The sequence below is a fragment of the Gallus gallus genome, chromosome Z (assembly GCF_016699485.2).
Source record: "Gallus gallus isolate bGalGal1 chromosome Z, bGalGal1.mat.broiler.GRCg7b, whole genome shotgun sequence".
Classification (NCBI taxonomy): domain Eukaryota; kingdom Metazoa; phylum Chordata; class Aves; order Galliformes; family Phasianidae; genus Gallus; species Gallus gallus.
The window spans coordinates 8,459,198-8,486,494 of record NC_052572.1 but is presented as its reverse complement, the minus strand read 5'-3'; the positions used below and the strand labels follow the sequence as shown (position 1 = coordinate 8,486,494).

The following is a 27,297-nucleotide window of genomic DNA, read 5'->3' as shown; positions in this document are numbered from 1 at the left end:
CCAGGAGCAACAGGGCCTTCACCTCTCCCTTCCTCCTCCTCCTCCTCTATCCCCCCCTCCATCAATTCAATCACAGGCAACTGGAGGCAAGGGGAAACTCAACAATAAAGGCAAAAACAACAGTAAAACTGGAATGAAATGACAGCCATAAACCCTGTACCGGCAGGGACAGTAAAAGTGCAGTTTGGCAGGAGCCAGCAGGCCTGCACTAATACCTTCTTTTTTTTTTTCTTTTTCCCTGATTAAAACGCTCTGGTCACAGATTAAGTTCTTTCACGCAGTATTTATTGTCTCACCTGTGCTGGGAGGGAGGGAGGAGCTCTGGGGGCAGCGGGGTTTGGGCTTCAGAGCTGGCACCAAAGGGGCCCCATGCACTGTGACAACGTCACGCTGAGCCTGCAGACAGCGGGGCTGGGGGCTGTGCAGAGCTGGCAGCACTCAGGGTCACAGCAAGGATCCTGCACCCAGCTCCATCTCACCTCCCCAAATCACACCCTCCCCGTGATGCAAGCATGGCTGCATCTCTCCTGGCTGTGTTTTCCCATCCCTTCACACCCCACTTAAAGGTACCGGGCCCCTAGCAAGCCATTCCTTTCCTCCTACAAATCCATCTGATGCCCCCCCTTGAATCTTTTGCTTTTTTTTTTGTGGGGAAAGAAAAAGAAGAAATTAAACAAAACGAAGCCCTCACAGTGTCTCAGCATTATTTCAGCAGTACCTGCGCTCCTCGGCACACACCATCTCCCCGGCTTCCACCCTAAATCACAACACAACAAACAGGCTGTTCATTAGGTTCTGTTTAATTAAGCAATACAGATCCTGCCCTGATATTTACAATCCCACTTGCTCTGATTTATTAGAGAAAGAGTCTCGTTTTTAAAGACGGTGACTGTAAAGTTTAATACCGCTTGACTTACTGCAAGTTTCATTTACGGCCCCGGGCTGACGCACAGCGGCCCGGGCTGAGAGCCGGTGGGCTATTAAATCAGAGCTAACTGCGCGTGCAGGGGGGTGACGAGCCTCGTTACAACCGGTTCGGCGGCTAATTACCCCAATCTGGATTCCCACATTTAAGCCAATTCATTGCCACTTTTCCAGGGCCCTGGGGAAGAGCCGGGCAGGGTCTGTGATTGCCGTGAGCGTGCACTTGTTGTGAGGAAGAAGGGGAATGGGGGGATGCAGGGGTGGTGGATCATCACCCCGACATGCTGCCATCCACCACCTCCTCCCCAAAATTCTGGGACCTGCTGGGCATGGGGGACACGTGTGGAATTATGGTAGGGATGTCTCATGGGCTCTGCGATGGGGTCATCAGGAACACTAGAGGGGATAGGGACAGAGGAGTGAGGATGGGGACACTGGAGGTGATGGGGACTTCAGGAGGAGGTATGGGGACATCACGGGGAGGATGGAGACAGCATCCAGCCTTCCACAGGCAGAGATGTGGGAACAATGCATAGACAGGGACACGTGGCACTTCCCACAAGGTGCTGTCTTGGAAGTAGCAGATTAGTCCTGTAGAGGAGAATCTCCCTGCTTGCAAGAGATTTCTGGCCCCCAGGGGACCACTCTCAGACTTCAAAACACTATGGGCCTCATTAGGGAGTTATGAGAATGGCTCTTTGGTGACAATTAAAATAGAATTGCATGAGGATGTGGCGGCAGATGGTGCTCCATGCACTGGGCATCCCCACGGGACAAACCCCTGGAACAGCTGTGGGGCATCAGAGTGGATGGGGCTGCAGGGGGATGCAGACCACAGAGCTGCCTGCTGCATCCCCCAGCTCACACGCTGCATCCAGCCCCACTCTGCATCCTGAGTACCCAGGCACGCAGGATGATGGTTGTGTCCCCAGATGGTGAGAAGGAACAGGAGCAGTGTTTGCCAGCCTCCACCCCTGCCTAGGAGATGGATGTACCTGAGGCAGCCTCCTGCTCCTCAGCCTGCAAGGCAGCTCAGCAGGCCCAGAGCTCCCCCCAGGGAGGACAAGGAGGCAATGCAGAGACAGTGGCGAGCAGCTCATCCCCTGCAGCCCCCAGGTTACCCCCCCCCAAGCAGCTGGGGTTCCTCCTAACAGGCCAGAAGCCAGCAGGGCACAGCCAGAGGCACTTTGCTTGTAGGTTTATTGGGCACTGCTCCCGGTTCCACCAGTAAGACCAGACTGGGAGGAAGGCAAACCCTTCAGCATTGTGACTGTGCAGGGATGTGGCAGGATAAGGGCGGGGGAAGCCACAGTCCATGAGGAAGCTCAGAAGAAGCTGAAAGGCCTTGGCTGAGCCCTCCACTGCACCTCAGGTCTGGGCAGCACCACGCACCGTCTACTGAGGCTTCAGCTTGTAGTGCACCTCGGGAAGGGCTCTCAGCCGCTCTGCAGCCTGCAGGGACCAGACACGAGGCTGGGGCAGCTCAGCAAGCAGCCAGGCCACAAACCGAGCTCCCCCTGCCAGGCCCAGCTCCCCACCTGCTCAGGGGTGAGGTCCCGCTGTGCCTGTGCCAGCATCTCGTAGCCCACCATGAACTTGCGGACGGTGGCGGAGCGGAGCAGCGGCGGGTAGTAATGGGCATGGAGCTGCCAGTGCCCACAGTCCTCCTGCAGGTGGGGGCCTGTAGGGGCTCCTGAGCGGGATATGGGGTCAGGTGTGCAATGGGAGAGATGAGGACAGAGGGGCAGAGGAGAGGGGGCACTCACCATGCCAGCCCATGGAGTAGGGGAAGGAGACTTGGAAGAGGTTGTCATACTTGATCAGCAGCCGCCGCATGATGGAGGCCAGGCCTGTGGGGTCGGGGGGCAGTGAGCACACCCAGAGCTGGCCAGGACCCCCAGTGACACCAGGGGATGAAGGATGTGCCGGCCGCTCTCCAAAACAGCACCCCAAGAGCATGGAGCACCACATCCTTCACTGCCACAAAACCCCATAGAGCTCCCTCCCAAAAAGCAGCCCCGGGCATCACTCACTGTCCCTCTCGCTGTCACACAGGTCCCGCAGGCGGAGGACATGGCGGCGGGGCAGGAGCAGGGTCTGGAAAGGCCAGGTGGCCCAGTAGGGTACAACCACCAGCCAGTCCTCGTTCTCCACCACCAGCCGCTCCTGTGGGACACAGAGCTCAGGGGACGGGGACAGGGACATCCCACACTTAGGGACAGGGTGACAGCCACGTCCTCACCTTTCGCTGAGCCTCCTGCTCAGCGTACTCCAGCAGCATGGGCACACCATGCTGGCTGTGGTGCTGCCGCTGCGTCCGCTCCTCCAGGCGTGCCTCGTTGGGGAGGAAGCTGCTGGCCCACACCTGGCAGGGACACAGGGCTGTGCTGTCACCTGTCCCCAACGTGCTGGCCACATCACATCCCTGACCAGGCACTGCAGGCTCACACCACAGCACCTAAAGCCAACCCTACAGCCGACCAACCACGGTTCCGTGCTGCCACCAGGTGGGCAGTCCAACATGCAGCAACCACAAGGGACAGTCCCCAGCAGAGAGGGGACAAGAAGGGGACTGACCCCACCGCGCTCCCATCTTCCAGGGGTCTTTGTCCTAGAGTCGCCCCTGGAGTCACAGCCTCACCTGGCAGTGCGGGTGTGGGTTGGAGCAGCCCATCATCGCCCCTTTGTTCTCGAAGATCTGTGGAGGAAGCAGTGTAGGGGGACGGGTGACAGCACCCCCGTCCCTGCTGCGGGGAAAAAATGCTGTCCCCAGCACAGGGGGAAAGCAGCACAGGAGAGCAGAACCCTGATGCACAGGGGACGAGGGACCCAGCCATGGGGCTCCAGCAGCACCTCCCCCGTGTGCCCCCAGGGACGGGGACACGTCCCCTGTCCCCACAGACCTGCACCCAGGGGTAGGAGGCCCCCAGCTCTGCCTCCAGCTCTGCCCACGCATCAATCACTGCCCGGATCTCCAGCAGCGACATGAGGGGCAGCGTCAGGTCGGAGTGTGGGTGGAAGCACATCACCTTGCTGGGGAAAAAGCCTCCCATGGGTGACAGCCCAAAAATCAGAACAGGAGCAAAAAGGAAAGCAACAGAGCTGCCTGTTCCCAGAGCTGGCAGTACTCACCACACACCCCGGGCAGCTGCTGCTCGGAACAGAGGGTGGTCACCTTCATCTGGGGGGGACAGAGAATAGGGAGGGGATTCGGGCAGCATCCACGCCCCTACAGCCCCCCAGAACCCCTGCAGGAGTTACCAGGCTCGGGAGCATCAGGCTGCAACGCGGGGAAGTCATTGGGGAAGACAAAGGTGCCCTCATAGTGTGGGTTCACCTGTAGGGGTGAGAAATGGAGTCTGGGGACGGAGGTGTGAGGCTCAGAGGGGGAAACAGGGTCAGGGTGCCCCGTGGTACCTCGCCATTGGCCCGGGTGGCCCCAGGGCAGAGAGGGTTCTTGGGGTCCCAGCGGGGCACGTCCTCGGGGGGGGGCTTCTCCAGCTGTCCCTGCCAGGGCCGCTTCACGCGGTGCGCGGACACCAGCACCCACTCATCCCGCAGAGGGTTGTAGCGGCAGTGCTGGTGCTCTGTGGGATGGCAGCGGGGTCACTGAGGGGGCGTGAGTGGGGGTCACTCCTGAGGGACGTGACTGGGGGGACGCGAGTGGGAGCCACAGGTGGGCCATGGGCAGGAGTGTGCAAAGAGATGAGTGGGGGAACATAAGTGGGGTCACTGCTGGGGGACACGGGTAGGGTGGTCACGAGCAGGTGACACGAGTGACGGGCATGGGTTTGGTGACACAAGTGGGGCACGACTGAAAGGGACGTAAGTGGAGGAGTGTGAGGCAGGGGAAGATGGGGGGGGAGACTACTGTGAGGACACGAGTGGGAGAACTCGATGTGGGGGACTTGAGCGTGGGAGCACGAGTGGGGTGGGGGACACCTAACGAGGAACACGGGTGGTGGGACTCGAGTGGGGTGAAGGACATGTGCGGGGACACGAGCGGCGGGACACGAACGGGCGACAGAAGCGGGGGACGCGAGTGGATGCCACGAGCGGGCCGGGAACTGCCCCTCCTCCCCACCCCGCGCTCCCCGGCCCCGCCGTACCGCTGGCACGGAAGCCGCCTCCGCCTCCCCCCGCCGCCGACTCCATCCCTCCGCCGCCACCCGGAAGCCCCGTCCCCGCCGGGCGGTCCCGGCTCCGTCCCGCCCCTTCGCGCCGGCGCAGCGCTGCGGCCGGGAGCGGCGTGGCCTCGACGGGGCGGTCCCGGGTCGTCCCCGCGGGCGGGGCGGAGCGGCGCGGCGCGGCGCGGAGCGGAGCGGCGCGGAGAGGAGCGGCGGCATGGGGGTGGCGGGGCCGTGGGTGCTGCGGGTCGGGCTGGGGCTGGGAGCGTTTGCCTTGCTGCTGCAGGGGCTGCGGGGCTGGCTGGCCTGCAAGCGGTACGAGTTCCAGCCCGCCGAGATCGCCGAGCTCGCCCGGCACCACGCGGGTATGTGGGGGTGGGGGGAGACGGGAAGCGGAACCGAGAAGGGGAAAAGGGTCAGGAAGGGAGCAGCGGTAGGGGAGTGGGGGCGGGAGGTTTTGGTGCTGGGGGGCAGTGGGATGGGACGGGCATCAGCTCCCATGGGGAGTCCCGTAGGGTCACAGCAGGGGGCTGCACGCTACTGGGACAGGGCCGCCGTCACCTCGGGATCCCGCTGTAGCTGATGCCAAGGGTGGGCCCTGGGGCTCTCAGTCCCATACATCCTTCTCCACCAACTGGGGAGGCACCGGGGCTGGGACGGGGAAAGGAGTGTTCTCCTCCAGACAGAGCCACCAAAGGCCGTGCCAGGACCCCGTGGCTAAGGATGCAGGGTAGGGGGGCTGTTAGGGCTTGGTCTGTGCCGGGGATTCAGGCTGACCCCGGTACTGCAGGGCTGGATCATGAGCTGGCTTTCTCCAAGATCATCGTGGAGCTGCGGAAGAAACACCCGGGCCACATCCTGCCTGACGAGGACCTGCAGTGGGTGTTTGTGAACGCGGGCGGCTGGATGGGCTCCATGTGCCTGCTGCATGCCTCCCTCACTGAGTACGTGCTGCTCTTCGGGACTGCCATCGACACTGGGGGACACTCAGGTGCGTGGGGCAGGAGGGGTCTGTGTGCTCTTTTAGCCTCTCTCCTTCTGGGACTGTCCATCCCAGGGGCTGGCAGCCCTCTCATCCCTACAGGGCCATGATGAGTGGTGCTTTGCCCTTAGCAGGTCGCTACTGGGCAGAAATCTACGACACTATCATCTCAGGCACCTTCCGGCAGTGGAAAGAGGGAACCACTAGAAGTGAGATTTATTATCCCGGTAAGTATGACACGAGGGCTGTATCCCCATCCTGCAGTATGGCCACTCTGCACTGTCACAGAGCCTCTTCCTTCCAGCTGGCAAGAGCCTAGAGAAGGGGATGAGGCGCTCCATTTTCCCTGCACCATAATGGTGTCAGTAATAGAGAGGTGGCTGCTGGCCACAGGGAAGGGATGGGGAGGGACCGAGCACTGCATCTCCCAGCCCCACACATCTTCGCCTTGGGCATGATGTGGGACAGCTACTGGGAACGATGCCATTTGTGTTGGCAGGGGACACCATCGTGCACCAGGCAGGAGAGGCCACGTCAGTGCAGTGGAGTGCGGGCACCTGGATGGTGGAGTATGGCCGAGGCTTTGTCCCCTCCACGCTTGCCTTCGCACTGGCAGACACCCTCTTCAGCACTCAGGACTTCATCACCCTCTTCTACACCCTGCGCGCCTACACCAAGGGCCTCCTCCTGGAAGCCAGTGCCTTCTTCAGCACTTTGGGCTGCTGAGCCTGGCTAGACAGTGTGCCCCAACAGCCTTCCTTCCCCTTCCTCCTCCTCCCTCTCTTCTCTGGGCTGCAGATCCCCAGACCTGGGGATGAGGACACTGGTGAATCCAGCACCAGGCAGCCCCTGGGAGGTTCCCCGTGTGCCATCCAGGCTAGCAGACAGCCGCGGCTGTGGTCAGCACAGAGCACAGTGTCCAGCTGGCAGCTCCCACTGTGGCTCCCGGGTGCTGGCAGCACACGATGTCCCCAGACACCAGGGGAGGACGCCCAGGCAGTATGGGGATGATCAGCCTCTGCGCTGAAGATCTGTCCTGGCACCTATCCCCGCTGTGTCACCTCCCCCTTGGGTGGAAGAGATCCCTTCTTTGTGCCTCCCCCTTGCTTTCCCCCCAGTGGGGACAGCCACCATCTGTCGCCTTAACCAAGCGTGGCCTCTGGGCTGTGCACATACTGAGTGTCTGTGGGTGCCCAGAACTCTGAATCAGCTCAGGATGGGACTTCGCCCCTCAAAACACTTCGCCTGGCTGAGAGCCAGCAGGGTTCCCGGCCGAGTGGGGGTGTGCACTCTGCTCACGGCCCCATGCCCATGAAGCAGAGGGCTTCCAGCTCTGTTGTGTTCCCAAAATAATCCCTGTCCCCAGGCCACCAGCCTGCAGTACATCTCTCCTTATCCCTCCAACTGGCAGCCCTGTGCATGGGCTGCATTGTCTCTTGTCACCCCAAAAGAGATGGCAGTAATAAACATCGTCATCCCACCTGCTTGGGTGTCTGGTGTGTGCAGAGCCCCCATATGGGGCTGGGTCTGGAGTGGGGGTCCTTGGGACAGCTATGGGGGCACAACGGTGCAGAGGGATTGGCAGGAGCGTGGGAAGAGCAGAGTGTATGCACATGGGTGTGAGAAGGGCATGGGAGGTGATCCTGGGGTGCGTGGGCTGTGCACATGTGTGGAGGGGTGCAAGCAGGGCTCTGTATGCATATGCATTAACAGTGTACAGGTGTGTGTGATTAAAAGCATGCAGGTGGGTAGAGGACAGGTATGTGTATATGTATGCATATGCAGAGCAATCATGCATCTATATGGTCAGAAAAGTGTGCACAGCATATTGAGCATGTGTATGGATGTGTGTAAGCAGAAAAGCTGTGTGCGTGTGTTCGTGCACCTCTGTGCACATGTCCCGTTCAAGTGCACATGTGTATGCACATGCACACATGTGCACATTCCTGTGTTTATGTGTGTGCTCCGCAGGCCTGTTGAGGAACATGAGTGATCCTGCTCTGGCCCGTGCAGGAAGGCGCTAACTCAGCAGCTCGTATCAATACCGCTCCACTTACAGCGAAGGCCACGTAATGAAAATCCGATGGGCACGCTGGTGGGAGTAAATAAGTATGCCATTAAAATGAGAAAATCAAAGCTCTGGACAGGTCTTTTCTCTTGCCCATTGATTTCTTTTATTACGGAAATATTGCTGCTAAATAACATTAGTGTGAACAATCTCAGCAGTGTTTTCCGTAGCGCCTGTGTCAATAACGCCGTGGTGAGCAGGGGTCCCCGTGGGGCTGCTCCAGGGGTGCCCTTATCACCCCTGGGTGTGTTCAGCAGAGGAAGCGAGCAGCTCGAGGGGTTTCAGTGAGTGCCACTGGGGAGGGGTTGTCCTTAATCACCGTTTGATTCATATGGGCAAGCTGAGGCACAGAGCAGGGTGTGCACTCCCCTGCTGCCACCAACTCAAGCACAGCCCCTGTCCTGAGGCTGGGGCTTGTGGTCAGAGCCCTTCAGCTGCCTGCACCCAAGCACCAAGTGACCCGGACACGTGTGAGAGCTGCAGCTTTTGGCACGCAGAAGCCAGGTGGGGATCCCAGGGCACCTCAGAGGTGGCCAAAGAGACTCTGTGATGTGGGTTCAGCTGCAGCTCCTCAGAGCCGTCACAGGACAAATGCACTTCGCTGCCCAACACATACCTTCCCGCTGCAGCCTGCTCTATCTTGCTGTCCCTTCACACACAGTGGGTATCGATCAGCCCACAGGATCTATCTCCCGATTCCTCCTGCAGTATCTCTCTGCTCAGAGTATCTCTCAATCTGCTCTGCTGTCTGCTGTGCCCGTCTATACCTACAGTATCTACCTGTGCCGCCTCCACCGCAGCCATCGATACACATTTGTCTGGGGGATTTCTCTGTTCTCTCCAGCACTGCCAGATCCCAGCAGTACACAATGCAGAGCAGGTGGAGGGAACACAGCCCTTGCAGGTCCAAATGGGTATGGTCCCCATGAAGTGACGGGGGATACCTCAGCCTGGTGCACAAGTGGATGGGCACAGCATAGCACAGGGGGTGCCAGCACCCTTGGGTGCACCAAATGGGGAGGGAGAGGGGGGAGGGGAGGGGGAGGCTGCAACCCATAATCTGGTGCTGGAAGTGCCGGGAAAGGATGGGCCGAGGCGGGTTACAGCTGTCCAACCCCGAATTGGGATGGCCAACAGCTGCTTTATCTCCTGTGCAAAGATAAACAGCGTCCAGGGGCCCTGCAGGGTCGGAGTGCTGCACTGCCGCACGAGCCCCAAGCAGCACCGTGGTGAGCAGCCGCTGCTCCTGCAGAGGGAGGCAGCTCAAGGGCAGGGGCTGCGGGATGCTGCGGGTCCTGGCCCCAGCCCATGGGCAGGGCTCGTTCTGCGGGTCAGGGCTCAGCGATTGTCACTGGCTTCAGCCTCCCCTTTGTACCACCCAGGGACAGGGTGCACCCCAGCCTCCCCCCCCCGACACACGTGTGCACACCTACCTGTGCACATAGAGCACACGCCCACCCCTCCCGACACGGATTGCTGCAGATAAGCACACAAACCGCACACACCCAGCCTCAGCATGTCCAGGTAAACACATCATTGTCCCCAATGTGTGAAAACGTGCACAAATACAAAGCACACACACAAAGCATGCATGTTCAGCTCCTCCAACAATGCTGCATGTGTGCATGTGAACAACTCTGCACAATGTATGCATGTGCTCTGCTCCCGTGGGGTGAACGCACACCTTGGCACCGTGTGCACACACACACACACCATCTGCACAGACTGCCCTGCACATTCACACACACACATGCACACACAAGGAGCTCACACACAAGTACGTGTGCTGACACCCTGCATGAACACACACAGCACACACACACACACCCTTTGCAGTGCAACACACATACATGTGCAAGTATAGCCCATCTGCACGCACACACGAGTGCAGGGCACCCCCCCCCCCCCCCACCAGGCATTCACATATTTTCCTGCATACACACACACATACACAAGGTGTTCACCACCCTTGCTGTGCACGAATGCACAGATCTCTGGCAAAGCAACATGCAGATACGTGCAAGCAGAAACCTTCTGCACACATACACACACGTACACAAGGCACACTCCTACAGAGGAGCACAGACCCCCGCGCACACACACACGCGCGCACACACAGCCGCTCCCGCAGCTCCGGGCTCTGTGCTCTCCGCGGGCCGGTCCCGGGGCTCCCCTGGGGCTGCGCAGGGCCGGCCCTCCCCGGCTGCCTCCCTTGACGTGCGCTAGCAAATGGGAGCGGGGAGGGGTGTTGCTGCCTGCCTGCCACTTGTTGCAAGGAAGGGAAAAAAAAAAAAAAAAAAAAAGGAAGAAAGAGAGAAAGAAAGAAAAGAGGGAAAAAAAATCCCACCCACCCTCATCTGCTGCGGAATAAAAGAAATATCGGCGGGCGCGGCGCCATGTGAGCGGCGGGCCGGGGCCGGGCGGAGCAGCGGCCGTGCCCCCGGGACGGCGGGGCGAGCCCCGGGCGGCGCTCGGAGCCGGCGGTATGGTGGAGAACCCCAGCCTGGCGGGCAGAGCCGCCCCGGTGAGGGCCGCGCCGCGACGGGACGGACCGGAGGGGTTCCGGGGCCGCGGGGGAACGGGGTGGGGACGCCCCGATGGAAGCGAACGGGGCTCTCCGGTAGGACCACGGGGGAGGTACCAGAAGTGGGAGTTCCCCGGTGGGAGACGGGTCTTTTTGGGACTGAAAGGCAGGGACGGGGGTCCCCGCTCGGATGCGTCCCGAGGGGTACCGGGACGCGGGGAAGAGGTGCCCCCCTTCCCCCCACCCCGAGTCCCGACAGCGGGTGCGGGCAACTTCGGGGAAGGGCCCCCGGTCGGGTGGCGGCGAAGAGAGTGGGGGTGCTTCCTCCTCCTCTTTCACCTCCTCCGGTGGCGGTGCTGAGGCCGTGCCCTGTGCCCGCAGCCGGCCGCCCCGCCGCGGGGGCCCGGGGCGGCTGGGGGGCTGCGCCTGGCGGCGGTGATGGAAAGCCTGCAGCGGCAGCAGGCGGCCCGCCTGGCCCGCGGCCCCGACGGCGCACCCCGACGGCTGCCGCTCGAAGCCGCTCCTGGTCCCGGCCCCGCTCCGCCGCCCGCTGCCCCCCGCCGCCGCCCGACCCCTGGCCCGCGCCCGCTGCCCGCCGCAGCGGGGGAAGAGGAAGAGGAAGAGGAGGAGGAGGAGGAGGAGGAGGAAGCGGAGCCCTGCGACCCGCCGCCCCCCCCGCACCACGAGTGGACCTACGAGGAGCAGTTCAAGCAGGTAGGAAGCATCTGCCACGCCGGCGCCGGCAGCTCCAGGCTGATCCCCGATGTCCCCCCACTGCCCCTTAACTCTGATTCCAGCTTTCCCCAAATAAATGTTGCTTGTAGTCCCTTCTCCCCATCCCCATAGCCCATCTCCAGCCACTCCACTGCCCCCAAGCCCCATCCCGACTGTACCCCAAGAAGACGTTTCCCGTATCTCCCACTGCCCCCAGATATCATTTTTGTGCCACCCTAAATGGGACCATCCCCAAGTCCCCCTCCTCTGCCCCCAGACTGCATGCCAGACAAGTACAGCTAGTGCACCCCAGCACCCCTGTCCCGAATCACCATCCCTCCCAAGATGGGCACCCCATGAATGTTTCACAGCTGCCATCCCTGTACCCTGTCTCTTCCCAACAAGTATCCTGTTGGGCTCCCCATTTCCTATCACCCTATACTTTGTTGCACCCCAAATGGACTCCTCATGCCCCCCCATCCCCTACCACCAAGACCCATCCCACCTTACCCTGGTGTGCGTCACCTCCCTACTGTCCCCTATGCCTTTCTGCCAGCTCCTTGCACTCTCCTCCAGCTCCACTGTGCTTGGACAGCCCCAGCCCCTTCTGCCCCATGGGGTTGGGAGGGTGCCCTGGGGGACAGCGGGGTGCCCAGGATCTGGCACCTCCCTGTGCCCACCTGTGACAGTCTCTGCGGGGACCTGGGGAGGTCACAGGGCCTGTGGACTCTGGGTGGAGAAGGGATCTTTGTGTTTAATACCATGTCCACTTGCATAGATTCCCTCCTGCTGGATTGTGCTACCCTCACTGTGCACAAGGCTGCTGCAGGGATGCAAGTGTGGATTGCATAGCTCTGTCTCGGGTTTGCACATCCCATGAACTCTCTTGCGTCGTGGTGATGGTCGTGGCAGGGGTGGTGCACAAAGGGACAGACCAGGCTGAGATATCCCTATGCAAAGGTGTGTGGCTTCTTGTGGCGGTGCTGCTGCTTGTGGGACAGCTAGACGGTCCTTATGATCAGTGCTTGGGGACTGAGGGACACCCCCAGCCAGAAGGGGATGGGAATGGCTGCAGGGACCAGACTTTCTGTTCAGATGTTGCATAGTGCAGTATGGTTCTGGTCCCCGGTACACGCACTGGGCCACCTCCAGGGTGGGTGCGCTGCATAGGTCGAATAGCTCGGCGGGGAAGTGTTACGTTACAGCCCGCTGCGCTGAAAAAGGCTGACTGTCCGGTTCCCGGGGTCAGGCGGGAGGTGGGACGCGGCTCCTCCCTCGCTCCCGGCCTCGGGGAGGCTTTGCAGAGAGAAAGCATCCCAGGCATTTCTCTCTTCCTTCGGCCCCGCGCCCTGCCCCTCGTTAGTGCGGCTGCAAATCGCGGTGTAAATACGGGGGACAGATCACAGAGGACGTCAGGGCGGGGTGATAACTGTAACTCGCCGGCTCGCCGGCTTCCTCCCCTCTTCCTCCTCAGCCCTAAGGAGACGAGTCGCTGCCGCTCCTGGGTTTTCCAGCTGGTAGCTTGTCTTTTCCCATCCAGCCCTGGGGATAGAAGGGCGTCCCTTACCTCCATTGCCCCCGGGTGCGCAGGGTCAAAGGGACCTATTGCCAGAGGGTGGCTCAGATAGGATGAGGCGGAAAGAGGGGAAAGGAGCTTTGTGGTTTGGAGCAGGGCGCGGTGCCCCGGGGGCTGCGGGGTAGCTGGCCCTCCTCTGTCATTGTCCGGGAGGGGAAGTGTCCCCGAGGCTGTATCTGACCTGGAGAACAGGTTCCCCACTCGGGGCCGGGAGGAAGAGGCTGCGGAGGGGATTTGTGAGGATTAATGGGAGAAACGAGCACTTCGCTCGGGCAGCTCATGCAGGGGAAATGGTTTGGGGCGCCCGCAGTTTGTGGGCGCAGAGGGGCTTTTGCTCTGCGGGCTGCTGTGATACCGGCGGGTCGGGAAAGCCCTTGCCCTGCCCCTTGCATCAGCCCCGCAGTCGTTCGTGTCCGCTCGGTAACGAAGCACGGACCAAGGTCCCAGAGGTCTCCCCGCTGTCTGGGACGGTTGCCGAGACCCCTGCGAGGAAGGGGCTCTCACCCTGACCCATTCCTCCTCCCGGTGCATCTCCACCCAGGTGCAGAGCAGCCCCGCAGGGCTCTGGGTCTAAATTAGAGGCTCTCTGGTTACACCGCGGCACAAGGGCGCGGAGTGCGCTCCTCGCCGCGGCTGCCGGCGGTTTCCCAACCACAAACGTGGGGACGGGACCACCTGCGGCGAAGGGGCTGCGAAGTGAGCGGGGCTGGGTGCCGGAGCTCAACCTCTGTCCCATCCCATGGAGCCCAGTACCTCGGCGGGGACGCAACCCCAGCCCCGGTGCGGTCTGGGGGTGCCGGGAGCGCCTTTGGCCACCGCAGCCCCAGCTCCCTGACTGCAGCTCCCTGGGGCTCAGCGTCGGGGCTCCGAGAAGGAGGTGTAAAAACTAATCAAGGGTGTGAGAAGAAAGGTGCCAGCAGTGCAGGCAGCGCGGGAGCTGGGGACAAGTGTTCAGGGAGGTGGGGATAGCCATGAGCCCGAGCTCGGGGAAAGGAGAAAAGGCTGAAATGAGGCTGGCAGGATCCTTTGAGTCCCCCCCCCGGTTCTGTGCATAGCAGTCAGATGAGAGTGGTGGGTTTGCGGGGTGCACCCCCTCGCGGGCTTTAACCTCCACTAATCCATTAATTAGGTTAATGATAGTAGAAGGGCTGCTGCAGTGGGGAAGCATACAACCCCGGAGAGGTGGGTTCTGGTTCTATGGGGGTGTACAGCTGCGCGGGGGTGTGGGAGCAGGTCCAGCTGTGTGTGGGGTGAGTGCACATTTAGGACTGCAGGGTAGTGGGGGTGTGAGTTTACACAAGGAGAATGTGTATATGGGGTGTGTGAGTGTGCACAGGGTGTGTGTGCACAGATAGAGTGTGTGTGAGGGTGTGTGAGCAGGAGGGGGCTGTGCAAACATGCAGCGTGTGCATGAGGGTGAATGTGCATGCATGGAGGGTACTGAGGGAAGCATGGGTGTGCTCACGGCTGTTCACAGGAGCACGGGGCACTGCTGGGGTCGCTTTGCCTTGCTCTGTCACAGAGTCACATAATTGGAGGTGTTGGAAGGGACTTCTAGAGATCATCTAGTCCAACTCCCTGCTAAAACAGGTTCTCTATAGCAGGTACAGCAGTATCCCATGTCCAGAGTCCCCAGGACTGGGATATGGCGACGATGCCTCAGTGGCATCACGCACCACATTTCCTTCACATGCACAGCTGTAACGCTAGTAGTGAGTTATTCTGATTCTCTGTGCCTCAGTTTCCCCTCCTGCCAAATGGGCTGGGGATGTGGCTGGGGACCCCGTGAGCCCCCACCTTCTCAGGGCAGGGGGCTGCCATCCCAAGGCCAGTGCCACGAGCAAACATCCCTCACCTTGCCCCGAGCTGGGTTAATGTTTGCAGCAGGCAGCTCCCCCAGGACCAACAGTGGTGGCGGGGAGGGGGTTTTAATGGCCTGCCGGATCCGCCGCGCTATCAGCGCTGATTAAACCTGTTGCTCTGTAAAGCCCCGTTAAATATTAAGCACGGTGAATGGTTTGAAGGGGGGCACTTGGAGCAGGCTGGGGAGATCCAGTGTGGGGGGTGTCTGGCTGTGGTAGTGAGACAGTGATGAAGGTGGGGACACTGGGGTCAGTGTGGTCCTGGTGGGGGTTGTGGGATTGGGGCACGGCCCCCCAGCAGCCGGCAGCACTTTCAGATGCAGACAGCGTCCAGGCAGTGCCGTCCCATAACCATTAACTTATTAACGGCGCGGGGCCAGGCGCCTGCAAGGTCAGGGGTGGATGGTGCCTGGCGGGGAGCGAGCTGCTCCCAGCAATGGGATGGGATTGGTGGGGACCCCATCATGGAGGCCCAGAGCTCCTGGGTCTCTGACTTGAACCCCTTGGGTAAACTGGGGCACTGATGGCTCCCCCACGCCATTGGCACATGATGGGTACCAGGTATGTTATTCCTGGTTGTGCAGTGGAACCACAGTGCAGTGATGCTCCAAAGGGCTGTGTAGTTCCCAAAGGAGACCAAGGTCCCCAAATGAGCACCTGCAGCATGGCAGGGTGGAGGGTGGGTGCAGGAAGAGCATCTCCTGTGCTCCCTGTGTGAGCAGTAGACAGATGGAGAAATTAGCAGGGAAGCTAATCAATGTGGTGCATATTAAGCGGCTGAGGACTGGGGGGGATGCGAGGCAGGGGGGAAGCCAAGCAGGGTTCAGGATCGATGCAGCCCATATTAAGTGGATTAAATCCTGGTGGCTGATCTGAGCCCTGGCTGCCAGTGGGAGGTGGCAGCTGAGCAGGGGTCCCACTGCGAGTGCTTCCCTTGGCAGCACTGTGGGGATGGAGGGGCTCTGTCACCTCCCTGCTTCCCTCTTCTGCAGGATGGGCTGGACCATGGGGTCTGCTTTGTCCCTACACCCCCAGATCAGGGAGAGGCACCTTGGGGGGAAGCAAGTGTGCTAACAATGTTATTTAATCATGGTGAGGTGGCAGGGGAAGTGTGAGGTCTATTCACATCCCTTTAATAAGCCATGTTCGACCTGCTACCCTTTAACCTGGAGCAGCGCTGTTATCCCCATTCCTTAAGGAATGAGGACGTCGCCATGGCAATGGGGTGCTGACAGGGAGCGGGGTGCTCACAGCTGCACCTGCAGTGGGTTCAGGGCAGGGACACCTCAAGAGTTGCGCTGGGTTGGTACTGGGGGCTGTGGGCTTTTTCTAGGGGGGAGGGGGGTCAGAGCCTCACAGATGGGGTCCTGAGGTCAGTAGAGCAGAGCAGAGCTGCGCACCAGCGGGATATCGATCCCTGGGCTTGACAGTTTAATACTTGTGTTTATAGAGGAATATAGTTACATCGATGGCGTTAAATGAGTTACTAATTATATCAATACAAACACGATTAAAAGGGTCCTTGCTCATAGGTCACTGCAAGCAGGAGCTGCTGCTCATGTTGCACAATTGCCCCCTGAGCAAGGCTGACAGCTGCTGGAGGTGTGTGTGGGGAGTGTTCCCACTCAGGGGTCCATGTCCCCATCTGTGGGTGTACATCCCCACTAGGAATGTGTGTGCTCATGTGGGGTTCACGCCATGCAGGGCTGTGCAGGGTTATGCCTGCTGAGAGGGAGTAATTGCACCCATATAGGATTGTGCATGGATGTACAGGATTGTGCATGCCTATTTGGGGTTGTATATGCCCATGTGGTGTTGTATATGCCCATGTGGAGACTTGTACTTGTGATGTTTTTGCATACATGTACAGGGCTCTGCATACCTGTGTGGGCTGCATATGCTGTGATGCAGGGTTGTGCACATCTGTGCAACGTTGTTTGTGCTTGTGTGGGGCTGTGGTCTGCCACTCCAATGGTTGTCCCCATAGAGGCAGGAGGAGACCACAGTGCCCAGCCCCTCTCCAGCCTGAGCATCCCCAAACCATTTGGGATGCCAACTGTATACTCTCTTCCTTGCTCCACTTAAAAGCTGACCTTTGCTCCTGGCCTGATGTAACATGTCTTTGCACAATAGATAAAAGGTGAGGGGTTAATAAATGCTGGAGGACTGATCCTGATGCTGGGAGGTAGCACCTGTCTGGGAGCTGCAGGAGCAGAGATGGATGTGGCAGCAGCAGGGGCCCAGCCGGACCCTCCTGCTGGCTGATCCCTGGGAAGGATGTGGCCCTGGACTGGCAGCAGTGGTTGGTGTGGGGGATTAGTCCTGACTTCCCATGCTGGGAGGGATGGAAGGGGTGGACTGGTGGCCAGGCAGGGAAACGAGAGCTCCTGGGGCTCTGCAGCTGTCAGAGCAGACCCTTGTTTCATGTCCTCACCTCTGCACATCTCTGCATCCCCATGTCCTCATGACCCTGCATCCCCTTCTCCTCACATCCCCATCTCTTCACAACCCCACATCTATGTCCCCATGTCCTTGCATCCCTGCATGCCTGTGTCCTTGTGCCCCCCATCCCCGTGTCCACAGATCTCTGCATCCCTGCCGCCGACACCTCCACACAGCCCCACTCCTTTTATCTGCCCGTGAATTATGTGTTGTGTGGAGGTGGGGGGGCTCCCTTTCTATTGGTTTTTAACGGCCTTTCCCTACACAATTGTTTTTTAAACGACTCTATTTTGTGCCTGACTTTGTTTTCCAGCTTGCATTTCTTTGTATATGTTTTGGAAATCCATTCTGGACTGCTGAGTTTTGTTTCTTTTCAATGGCTTTAAATTCTTGCCGGGCTCACTGGGAGGAATTGGTGTCTATAGCACCTTCGATTGGTGCTAATTTTTCCTTCATGTGCTCTGACTTTTACTGCTGGGCCATCGATCTGGCGGGCTCCAATTTGTCATGGTCACCGAAGCGCTGTGCTGGAATCAGGCAAGCTGCACGGCATGGGTGCATCCTGCCCTGCTGCACTGTAGGGTGGGGAAACTGAGGCACAGAGGGAGCAGGGGGATGGTGTTGGTGCTGGGGAGCCCACAGCAGCCCTGGGCACAGAGAACTGCGGGGAATGGGTGATGCCATCAGAGTCTCCATCCTTCCCGCTGACCTCTGCCTGGTGCTGGCAGCACTGACCCCTCTCTCCCCTGTCCTCAGCTCTATGAACTGGATGAGGATCCAAAGCGCAAGGAGTTCCTGGATGACCTCTTCAGCTTCATGCAGAAGAGAGGTAAAGGTGGGTGGTGTGGGTGGGTGCTCTGGTTAAGGGGGTCTCATGGTGAGAGGCACTCGTGCACTGAGCGGCTGCAGGTCTCTGCAAGCCCCTGAGACAAGATGAGCACATACAGACTCGCGTGTGTCACTGTCACATGAGCTCATCTCTGCCTGCACACTCTGTGTCTCCTGGTATGCACCTTTAGATTTGCACACCACATCCTATACACTCACATTTACACATACACACACCCACAGGTTTGTCCCCTTATCCACAGTGGCAACCCATCTTGGAGTGCTGTCAGCCAGAGGGGCTCCTCTGGGACCCCCACATTTGGGCTGGTGGTGATGCCCATTGCTGATGCCCAGCAACAACCAGCAGGAATGAGCAGCAGTGGTGCCAGTCACTAGTGCCTTTGGGCTATATCTATTAGAAAAAGCCATTAATTATGGCCATTAGTGATGGCTGACAGGGGTGCCTACTGATGATACCTGTTAGCAGTGCCCATTGGTGTTGCCCAGCAGAGATGCCCATTAGCAAGGCCTCTTAACAGTGCCCATCAGTGATCCCCGTTAGCATTTGTGGGTCATCATGGCCATACACGAGCACTGCCCCAGGGCTGTGTGAGCAGCACCGGGTGCCCAGGGGTTAAAGCCCTGCAGCCCACCCAGACCATCGGAAATCTTTGCTATCGGCAGAGGGACGAGCCAGCTCCTGGGGACTCGATAAATACTTTAACCTTCGCCCTCACCATCCAGGCCCGCAACACTTAAAAGTTGCCGAATGCAGGCGTGCGGCTGGCTGTATTAATTAGAGCCTTTTGCCAGTGTGTGGATTAATGAACATGCCGCTCGATAGCCAGTAAACCCCAGGCAGAGGTTAATGCCGAGCTAATTAATGGGGGAAGGCTGCGGGGGGGGGGGGGGGGGGGGGGGGGGGAAGACGGGGGAGAAGGGGGAAGGGTGATGGGGGGAGACAGGAGAGACAGGAAAGGCTTGGAGGTAATTGTGTGCAGGGCAGAGAGGGGCAGTCAGACCCAGATCTGCCTTAGGGATCATCAGGGAGAGTGGGTGTTCACCCGTGGTGCAGCAGCACCTGACTCTTGGTGGTGTTGAGTCCCCACAGACTCTTTTCAGGACTGTGGGGCTGGAAGCAGAGGGAGATCTAGGTGCTGCCCCACGGGCACTGCGTGACCCCAGCTGTGGGGCAGGTGGGAGGGAGCTGGGGGAGCACTGGCACTGTCCCCTCTGCCCCTCCACCCCCCAGCATCCCTCACCCACAAGATTCATGGGCTGCTTGGCGGCTTCATTATCTCTCTCTCCAGAGCTAATTAACTCCCTTGCTATTGGGGCCCGGGCTAATTAAGTGAGTGCCTGGTGGTGCAAGGAGAAGGGAGGGAGCTGGATGCTCCCCTGTTCCACTCCGCTCCCCTCCCCAGGGTGGGGGGAAGCTCAGGGTGACCCTGAGGGGTGCTGGGTGTCCTGTGGTTCAGGGGGTGAGTACTCACGTCCCATGAGCACCCAGGGGTGTACAGACAGGAGGGACATCTTCGGGATGATAGTGGGTTGGGAAGGGACACTGAACCCCAGGAGGCGGCTGCACATCCCCTGCATTTGCCCCCTCCCTCCCAAAGCAAGGGCCCTGCTGATAACAGAGCACCATTAATCAATTGGGGAACTAATTGCAGCAGCACAATGGCCCTACCACCTCCTTAGGCTTTTGTGCCATGCACCCCAGCCAGAACCAGGGCCATCATTCTGCAGGAACACAGACAGGTCCCTTTGTCAGTGGGATGGGCACTGGCCGTCAGCGCTGCACAGCCCCAAGATTAATGGCATCTGCTTTCATTAGTGAGGGAGGGGGGGAGAGAAGAAGTCTAGAGGGCATTGATTGGATCCTGAGACCCCACAAATGCGCTCATAGCTTCTGGGGTGATGGGGAGCCCCCAGATCAGGTAATGGGGCTGAGCTGGGCAGGGCTGATGAAGGACCATGGGTAGATATAGGGTTCAGTCTTTATCTTTTTCCCAGGAGTAAAAACTACCCCTTCCTGACATGGCAAACAACACAAAGGAAAAAAAAAAAAAAGAAAGAAAGAAAGAGAAAAAAAAAAGTTAAATGAACTCAGTAAAAGAATAAAAAGAGCTCATTTTTCAGGCTTATGCGAAGAAGCCAAGCCAATATCGGGGCCATAAATTAGGGATGCTGGAGGATGGCGGTGAGTGACGGCTTCGTTTGAGGGGCGAAGCGCAGCCGTGACAGCCTCCCCAGCAGAATGGATGGCTTTCCAATACTGCCCACAGCCTGCCAGGGAATAAATATGGGATGGGATGGGACAGGATGGGACAGGACAGGATGCTCATCCCTCCTTTGCCTTGAGTCACTGCTGTGGTGCCTGCCCCCAGGCACCATAGGGCTAGGATAAACATGGTTATAGCCAGACCTGATGGCTTTGGGGGACTATGCTGATCTGTGCTGGGCTTGCAGAGTGCTGGTGAACTGAATGTCCTGATGGGGAGCAGAGACCCCTGGCACTCATGCCCCAAGGCTCAGTGTTAAGACAGTGCCTCTTAGGATGCTCTGAGAAATTTGCAGATGCTCTACAGGAAGCTGTAGGAGTTTTGCAGGGAGATTATTGTGAGGGGCTCTGGAGGAGCTGCAGTGCTGAGAGCTGGTACCCATTGGGGGTCATGTCCCCAAGGGGATGGATGTAGGCTCATCTCGTGCTTCTTTTCTCTTTCCCTCTGTGCTCACTGGAAGGGACGCCTGTGAACCGCATCCCCATCATGGCCAAGCAAGTGCTGGACCTCTACACGCTGTATCGGCTGGTGACAGACAAGGGTGGCCTGGTGGAGGTCATCAACAAGAAGATCTGGCGTGAGATCACCAAGGGCCTCAACTTACCTACCTCCATCACCAGTGCTGCCTTCACCCTCCGCACACAGTGAGAGCATGGGGTGTCCCATAGGGGAAGGAGGGCTCCATCCCTGCCTGGCACTGCTCAGCAGAAAGTTGATGCCAGCTCTATTCCCCACAGATACATGAAGTATCTGTACCCCTATGAATGTGAGAAGAGGGCTCTCAGCTCACCTGGGGAGCTTCAGGCTGCCATCGACAGCAACCGGCGGGAGGGGAGGAGGCAGACATTTGGCACCGCACTCTTCAACTACTCTCCCACTGGCACCCCAACCCTGCTGGGCTCCCCCAAAATGCCCTTGCCAGGTCTCGGCATCTCCACCCATAGCTGCAGCCAGATCAGCCAAGTGCACGGTGTGAAGAAAGGTGGGTGAGGAGTGCATCTCCACCTCTGGGGATGCTCTCCATCTCAGTGCCACCCCAACCGTGTGGTGTGGATGCTGCAATGGGGTGGAGCAGGGGAGGCCAGCTGACCTCTTGCTGTTGTTGCAGAGGATGGCACAGTGCCTGGGCGCATCGCCATCCCAGTGGGGCTGTCCAGCCACCACCTCACAGCAGCCCAAGTGGCTGCAGCCTCGCAGGCAGCAGTGCTGGAGCAGTTGCGGGACAAGCTGGAGACTGGTGAGCCCCCGGAGAAGAAAGTGGCCCTGACGGTGGAGGAGCAGCAGCGGCTGATGCAGCACGCCCTGCAGCACAACCTCCTGGCTGTAGCCTCCCAGTTCCCCATGAACATCAAAGTCTCCAACCGAGGTAGCACTGCAGCCCCCAGCATGGTCACCCTGTCCCCTGGCACTGGGGCAGAGCAAGGATGCACAGGCAGAACGGAGCCCTTCTGCTCCATCCAGTTTCTGTTTCGCTTTGTGCTTATATTGGTATTTCCTTTCCCCAGATGACAGACAGGAGACCGCATTGAACCTGTCCACCAACGGCATTAGCAGTATCAACATGTCAATAGAAATAAATGGAGTTGTCTACACAGGTAAATAGAAGGGCCGCTTGGCCCGTGTAATTGCGGCCAGGAAATCCAATAACTTATAGCCACTGCCTGGCCAGCAAGTCCTTCCTTCAATCTGATGTCTTTACTATAAAATCCATTGTAACAAAGTGGCAGGGGCTGGAGAGAGGGAGCAGGCAGAGAAGGGGGATGGTGAGGCTGGCAGATGTCACCCTGCAGGGGCTGGCAGTGAATGCCCAAAGAGGGGGATGGATAGATGGATGGACAGAGTTGGTTTGAGTGGTGCTAAAAGACTTGTGGTCATCATCACCATGGGATTTGGGATTTAGGGTTTGGAGTCCCCTATGGAAGGGTACACATGTTGGGGACAATGTTGGGGTGGTGAAGAGGTTGCAGGTTCCCCGGAGGGAATACTCAAGCACCCGTCTCACTGACAGCACACTATGGGGCACAGGAGCCCTCCCTGCACGATGATATAGCTCCCATGCTGGCTAAGCAGGTCACTCTGCCCAAGCCTGCCCTGCTGAGACACCCCAATTAAGGCAGATAGCTTTTCCTTAAGCACATAAATACTTAACAAACTACAAAGGTCAGGGCTTGTGAGTGTGCACAGCCACTGTCCAAAGGATCCTAGCCACCCCGATAGCTGTGTAAGGGAACATGAGGACAGGGGTGTCACTAAGAGTGATGTGGGGCTGCTGCCCCCTGAGGTGCTGTTCCTTGCCCGTAACCCCTTTTCTCTCACTCCCCAGGTGTCCTGTTTGCCCGCCGTCCTGCAGGCCCCTTGGCACCTGGTGGAGGGGGCACCCAAAGTGGGCCAAACCCTGCGGCCACCCTGAACCCACTGCCACCAGCCCCCTCACAAAGCCACACTCCCACTGGCACTGCACCTTAGGGGCAGTGCTCCTCAAAGAGCTGCACTCCCAAACACGGGGCAAGGATGTGCCCAGTGGGGAAGGGATGTGCCCATGAGGGCCTGGGGGAACCTCTTGTTGTGGTGTGGGGCTGTGGTAATGCAGCAGGCAACCATGGGGGACCTTTCATCCCTCAACCGCAGGTGTGCAGCTAGCCCTCACCCATGTGAACCCCAAGCCATGCATCTCCTGTGACCTCCATGCAGCTTTTGCTGGCCTGGAATCCCAGCACCCCGCAAACTGCATCCCCTTGATGCAGTCACTGCATTCCCCATACTTGCCTCAGTACACTCACTGCAGCCCCTGTGTATACCTCAGCTGCTACAGACCGTATACCTTGATGCTCACTTTACATCCCCTGTGCACACCCCTGCACACTCTGCATCCTCTGTAGTGACCTTGCTTCACTCACTGCCGCCCCTACATACCTCAATGCACACACTGCAGCCCCTATACACACCTTGGTGCTTACACTGTCCCCTCCACATTGCAATGCTGTCTGACACACCGCATTCCTTATACACATCTCTTTGCACACTGTGCTCCTTACATATGCTGGCAGTGCACACCCTGCATCTCCCACACACAGCATCACCAATACACCCCCAACACTGACCCCTGTCCACCCCTCCCTGGTGCACGCTGTGTCCCCTACACATTCCCCATACACACCATACACCCCCCACACACGCTCAGAGCAATTGCTACGGCCCTCCCCCTCACTCCCCCCATGCTGCCCACCCTGTGACACCCCCGGGGGTCACCCGAGGGCAGTGGCACCCAGCGCTGGGGACACCTCAAGCCCCCAGCTTGCGGGGGGGGGGGTTGCGTTGGGAGGCACACAATGGGGATACTGGTGGGACTGGTGGGGGGGGCAAACTGAGAATGGGGGTGGGGCCTATTGGGATGGGGCTGTGGGTGGGACTTTATGCCAGTGGGTGGGAGTAATGCACTGTGGGAGGAGCTTGCTGGGGGAAGAGCAGGGCGGCACAGCCCACCAAAAACAAAGATGTCGGGGTCCCCATCTTGGGGCAGGGAGATGGGGGGCCCTGAACTACCTCGTTGGGGAAGGGGGGAAGGGAGTGGCTCCTGCACCTACCTACGCCCCTGGGAGTCAAAGCAAATGAGCGCGAGGCAACGCTCGCCTCTACCTCAGTGGGGGTTTGGTGCTGCCTGTGCCACCCCCACAGCAGCGTGGCTGTGTGTCTATTAAAGGAACTGAACTGAACCAAGCTGGAGCTGAGGGTGACACTGGGGATACCACAAGCGTCGGTGGTTGGGATGGGGACAGCTTGGGGTTCGGTACACCTCTGACACCCTGGGGTGGCATCTGTGATGGCTAAGGCTTCACAACCTATGTTGCTGGTTTGTTCCCACTCCTTGGGTTCTGGAGTGCAACTTGGTGCCTGCTCATGCACAGAACACGATGGGCACCAAATCCAGCCTGGCTGGGGGCTGCAAGGCCTCACACAGCCTAACTATGGGTGGGAAATCCCTGTGCCATGTGGGGATATGGTTAGAAGCTGCTTGGGTAATTGCTGCAGGGTTGCAGCCTGAGATGACAGCACTGCTGGGACAGCCTGGAGGCACAGGTGCGCACACAGGTGCTCACAGGCATGTATATTATGGGATGCACGGGGAAAGTGTGAACAAAGACACCCCCTCAGATGGCAATCCTGAACACAAGCCTCCAGCACCCATAGCAACACCAACACCCCGACACAGAGTTCATTACTGGAGTCCCAAACAGCACCCACGGGAACAAACTCCCCAGCACCAGTGAAGCTAGGTCCCTAGTGCCCACGGAGACAGCACCTCCTGTATCGAAGATGGCAGTGGCTCCATCCTCTGAGGACACCCTTCTCCTTGGGATACCCCCAAGACCTGTGGGACGCCCCCGGCTGCCTCTAGCGCTGGCCATGGTGCTGCAGCGCGGGGGAGCAGGGCTCGTGGGGAGGACATGGGAGGGGGGCAAGGAGGCGGTGCAGGGAGGCCAATAGACGGCGGTAGTGCTGACCCCGGTATGAGTGTGGCCAGATGGGCTGCATAGAATCGTAAGTTATCCCGAGTTGGAAGGGACTCGTGATGATCATCGAGTCCAATAGCTGGATGTGAACGTGTGAAGGTCATTTGTGTGAGTGAATAGGTTTGTGTGCCTGTGTCTGTGTGTCTGTGTCCATGTGCCGGCAGGTGTCCCAGAATGCAAGGGGCACCCAGGGAGTTTGTGCTGGGTGCTGGGATGTGGGTGCCAGTACTGCATGGGTGCGAGACAGCTCAGCCCTGACAGAACTCCTGTAACCCCAGCACAGCTTGCCAAGCGGGGCTGGAGTGTGATCAATGCAGCCTTAATTGGGGTCTTGTGTCCCTTGTCACTGCTGAGCAGTGCCGGCCATAGCACATTGAGCGCCAAGGCCCCAGGGGGCCACAAGTGTACAGGTGGGCCAGCATCCTCCCTTGTTACACAGCTCAGGGGGGTGATGTGCAATGTCACGCTCCCTGGGGGGCTCGGAGACACAGCTGCTGTCACCTGAGTAACCAGCCCTGATCAATGCCACTTCCCGCATCCCACAGGGAACATAATTGAGCAGGAGGGAGGAGGTGGAGGGGTGCAGGGGCGATCCAGCCTAGCAGGAGGAGTGCTGGATCCAGCTTCAGCAGCAGGATGGAGGCAGGTGTCCATGGCATCACTGTGTCAGCGCAGGGATGGGGATGGGGATGGGGATGAGGATGGGGATGGGGATGGGGGTAGGGGTATGGATGGGGATGGGGAAAGAGTCCTCCTGGCAGCCTCCAAGACTTGGGCTGGGAGAGATTCACTATGCACCCTGCAAGACTGTGCGTAGCCAGTGGCTTCAGGCTTGTCCTCTGACCCTGGAGCCCCAGTGCCTGAGCCCCAGCCTGAATTTCTCACTTTTTTGGGGTGGGTTATCTTCAGTGATTTGGCACAGGACATTCGTGGGAATCATCCATCCTGCTGGGCATAGGCTGCAGTAGAGCTGTTCCTCTCTAAAAGCAGACCAGCAGTGTTCACAGCCTCCAGGCTCTGCTGCAGCCCCCAGCCACTTCTGCTAACGAGGCAATTTCTAATTGTTGCCTTTGTGGAACAAAGTGCAGCTCTTCCCCTCTGAAGATTCTTCTTCCACAGCACAGCTATCGATCCTTGGGAAGAAAGGCAGAGTGCTGGGTCTCAGCCTGCTCTCCCCACCCAAGCAGTTTGCTCAGCTTCTGCAGGGAGGTTTTAGGGGCTACAAATGTTGCTGGATCCCCAAGCCATCCTATCGCTCCTTCCAGGTGGCTGCGTAAAGCTCCCTGCAATAACACATCTACGTAGGTTTCTCCAAAAGCAATACCTCCTATTCATTTCCATGGAAACTACAAGAGATACAAAGAGCACAATAACACTATTTGGTAGAGCAAATTCTCAGCTACAAAACAATGTTTTTTTTTTTTAAATAGCCACCACTATTAACTATGCATCTTCACCAGCAATGAAGAAGAGCCTGAATACTGCTCTCATAACTATCTGTATGAGCAGAGGTGACACACTGTCACTCTCACCACTGCTGAAACGCACCACCTACCACCTCACATCCACTGTTTGGTCTCCATAAATGATCGGTAAGTGTTGATGAATGTCAGTGAATGCAATTTTTCTGCAGGAAGGAATTCAGTGACACATCTTTTCTTCATACACACTCCCATGTCAGACAACAATTTGTCAAACTGCTGCCTCTGCTGCCATCTGCCACATGGCAACAAAATGTAACAGGATACTGCTGGGAAGGTTCAGCCTCCACAGCCATACCATCAACATCAACCTATGACATTGCAGGCCAACATAATAAAATAGGAGGCATTGCTTTCAGAGTAGCCTTGTAGAAGGACAAAGCTTTTTCAGGGCATGGCTTTGCTCTCAAACTGCAGCCAACGCTGGTGTTGCTGGTGAAGTACTTCCTATTAGCAGATGGCTTTGTCCTAAAGGACAGGCCTGGCATTAACCACCCCAGGTCTCCTCAGTGCAAAAGCAGTCCTATGCTCTCAGCATGAGGGGGACAGAGAGATGCTCTGGGTCTCCAGAACCAATCCTTCCGCAGCCTGGGAATCCTCTGGCTGTGGTGTCTCTGCTGCCATAGATCCATCTCGGCCCTTCGGGGGGTTCCTATGGCTGTGAGTGCAGGTGGGGCTGGGGACAGCTGCTGCCTTCACCAGCCCCTCACTGAGTGACAGTGGTCGATGGGAGGAAGGTGAATGCGGGCAGGCCAGGGCCTGGGGGAAAGCCCGAGGCAGCTCCTGGATTTCAAAGGCTCTGCTTCCTCCGGTCCCGCCATTGCTCTGTTGCTTTTAACACACTCGAGTGCCTCTCGCCTGAAGGACCGCGCCGGAATGAAGCATCCATCGACCGCCCGGATGCCGCGAAGCCCGCACACCTCTCTCTGCAGTGCAAATCAGCATCGACCGCCCCGCTGCCTCCGGGGGGCTC

The 27,297-nt window shown here is 58.7% G+C and overlaps 3 protein-coding genes across 11 annotated transcripts; 2 read left to right on the top strand and 1 right to left on the bottom strand.

Annotated features, from left to right (window-relative positions):
• Positions 1–782: 782 nt before the first annotated feature.
• Positions 783–5,270, bottom strand: GALT (galactose-1-phosphate uridylyltransferase). 4 transcript variants are annotated; one of them, XM_040656611.2, is made up of 11 exons: positions 5,034–5,117; positions 4,342–4,533; positions 4,186–4,283; positions 4,057–4,105; positions 3,828–3,957; positions 3,566–3,622; positions 3,167–3,289; positions 2,958–3,090; positions 2,691–2,774; positions 2,463–2,617; positions 783–2,376 (listed from the first exon to the last, which is right to left on the bottom strand). In XM_040656611.2, the coding sequence occupies exons 2-11, from the start codon at positions 4,347–4,349 to the stop codon at positions 2,320–2,322; spliced, it is 894 nt and encodes a 297-aa protein (XP_040512545.1). In that variant the 5' UTR covers positions 4,350–4,533; positions 5,034–5,117; the 3' UTR covers positions 783–2,319. The 4 variants fall into 4 exon arrangements, with proteins under 4 accessions (XP_040512545.1, XP_429060.5, XP_015132940.2 ...); XM_429060.8 differs by having other exon boundaries at positions 4,186–4,261; positions 4,342–4,511; XM_015277454.3 differs by lacking the exon at positions 4,342–4,533 and having other exon boundaries at positions 4,186–4,261; positions 5,034–5,270.
• On the top strand, positions 5,190–8,255 carry SIGMAR1 (sigma non-opioid intracellular receptor 1). Of its 4 annotated transcripts, none has more exons than NM_001318004.2 (4): positions 5,190–5,416; positions 5,842–6,042; positions 6,168–6,260; positions 8,005–8,255. In NM_001318004.2, exons 1-4 carry the CDS (start codon positions 5,269–5,271, stop codon positions 8,055–8,057), a joined length of 495 nt encoding a protein of 164 aa, NP_001304933.1. In that variant the 5' UTR covers positions 5,190–5,268; the 3' UTR covers positions 8,058–8,255. The 4 variants fall into 4 exon arrangements, with proteins under 4 accessions (NP_001304933.1, NP_001257486.3, XP_040511244.1 ...); NM_001270557.4 differs by lacking the exon at positions 8,005–8,255 and adding an exon at positions 6,533–7,513; XM_040655310.2 differs by lacking the exon at positions 8,005–8,255 and adding an exon at positions 6,533–7,513 and having other exon boundaries at positions 6,165–6,260.
• Positions 8,256–10,452: 2,197 nt separating this feature from the next.
• Positions 10,453–24,045, top strand: ARID3C (AT-rich interaction domain 3C). 3 transcript variants are annotated; one of them, XM_015277451.4, is made up of 7 exons: positions 10,453–11,339; positions 17,976–18,048; positions 20,793–20,976; positions 21,070–21,314; positions 21,441–21,698; positions 21,838–21,927; positions 22,656–24,045. In XM_015277451.4, exons 1-7 carry the CDS (start codon positions 11,064–11,066, stop codon positions 22,796–22,798), a joined length of 1,269 nt encoding a protein of 422 aa, XP_015132937.2. In that variant the 5' UTR covers positions 10,453–11,063; the 3' UTR covers positions 22,799–24,045. The 3 variants fall into 3 exon arrangements, with proteins under 3 accessions (XP_015132937.2, XP_046761559.1, XP_040512544.1); XM_046905603.1 differs by having other exon boundaries at positions 17,976–18,054; XM_040656610.2 differs by lacking the exon at positions 21,441–21,698.
• The last annotated feature ends 3,252 nt before the right edge of the window (positions 24,046–27,297 follow it).

What these genes read in the sequence shown, in the direction of transcription:
- SIGMAR1 (XM_046905169.1), top strand. Translation starts at nt 5,269, where the DNA reads ATGGGGGTGGCGGGGCCGTGGGTGCTGCGGGTCGGGCTGGGGCTGGGA. An exon ending in GGGTCAGGAAGGGAGCAGCG is followed by an intron (nt 5,485 to 5,870) that starts GTAGGGGAGTGG and finishes GCTTTCTCCAAG; the next exon opens with ATCATCGTGGAGCTGCGGAA. An exon ending in AAGTGAGATTTATTATCCCG is followed by an intron (nt 6,261 to 6,532) that starts GTAAGTATGACA and finishes TTGTGTTGGCAG; the next exon opens with GGGACACCATCGTGCACCAG.
- GALT (XM_015277454.3), bottom strand. Translation starts at nt 5,270, where the DNA reads ATGCCGCCGCTCCTCTCCGCGCCGCTCCGCTCCGCGCCGCGCCGCGCC. An exon ending in GCCTGATGCTCCCGAGCCTG is followed by an intron (nt 4,106 to 4,185) that starts GTAACTCCTGCA and finishes TGTCCCCCCCAG; the next exon opens with ATGAAGGTGACCACCCTCTG. An exon ending in AGCAGGAGGCTCAGCGAAAG is followed by an intron (nt 3,091 to 3,166) that starts GTGAGGACGTGG and finishes TGTGTCCCACAG; the next exon opens with GAGCGGCTGGTGGTGGAGAA.
- ARID3C (XM_046905603.1), top strand. Translation starts at nt 11,064, where the DNA reads ATGGAAAGCCTGCAGCGGCAGCAGGCGGCCCGCCTGGCCCGCGGCCCC. An exon ending in GCCTTCACCCTCCGCACACA is followed by an intron (nt 20,977 to 21,069) that starts GTGAGAGCATGG and finishes TATTCCCCACAG; the next exon opens with ATACATGAAGTATCTGTACC. An exon ending in AAATGGAGTTGTCTACACAG is followed by an intron (nt 21,928 to 22,655) that starts GTAAATAGAAGG and finishes CTCACTCCCCAG; the next exon opens with GTGTCCTGTTTGCCCGCCGT.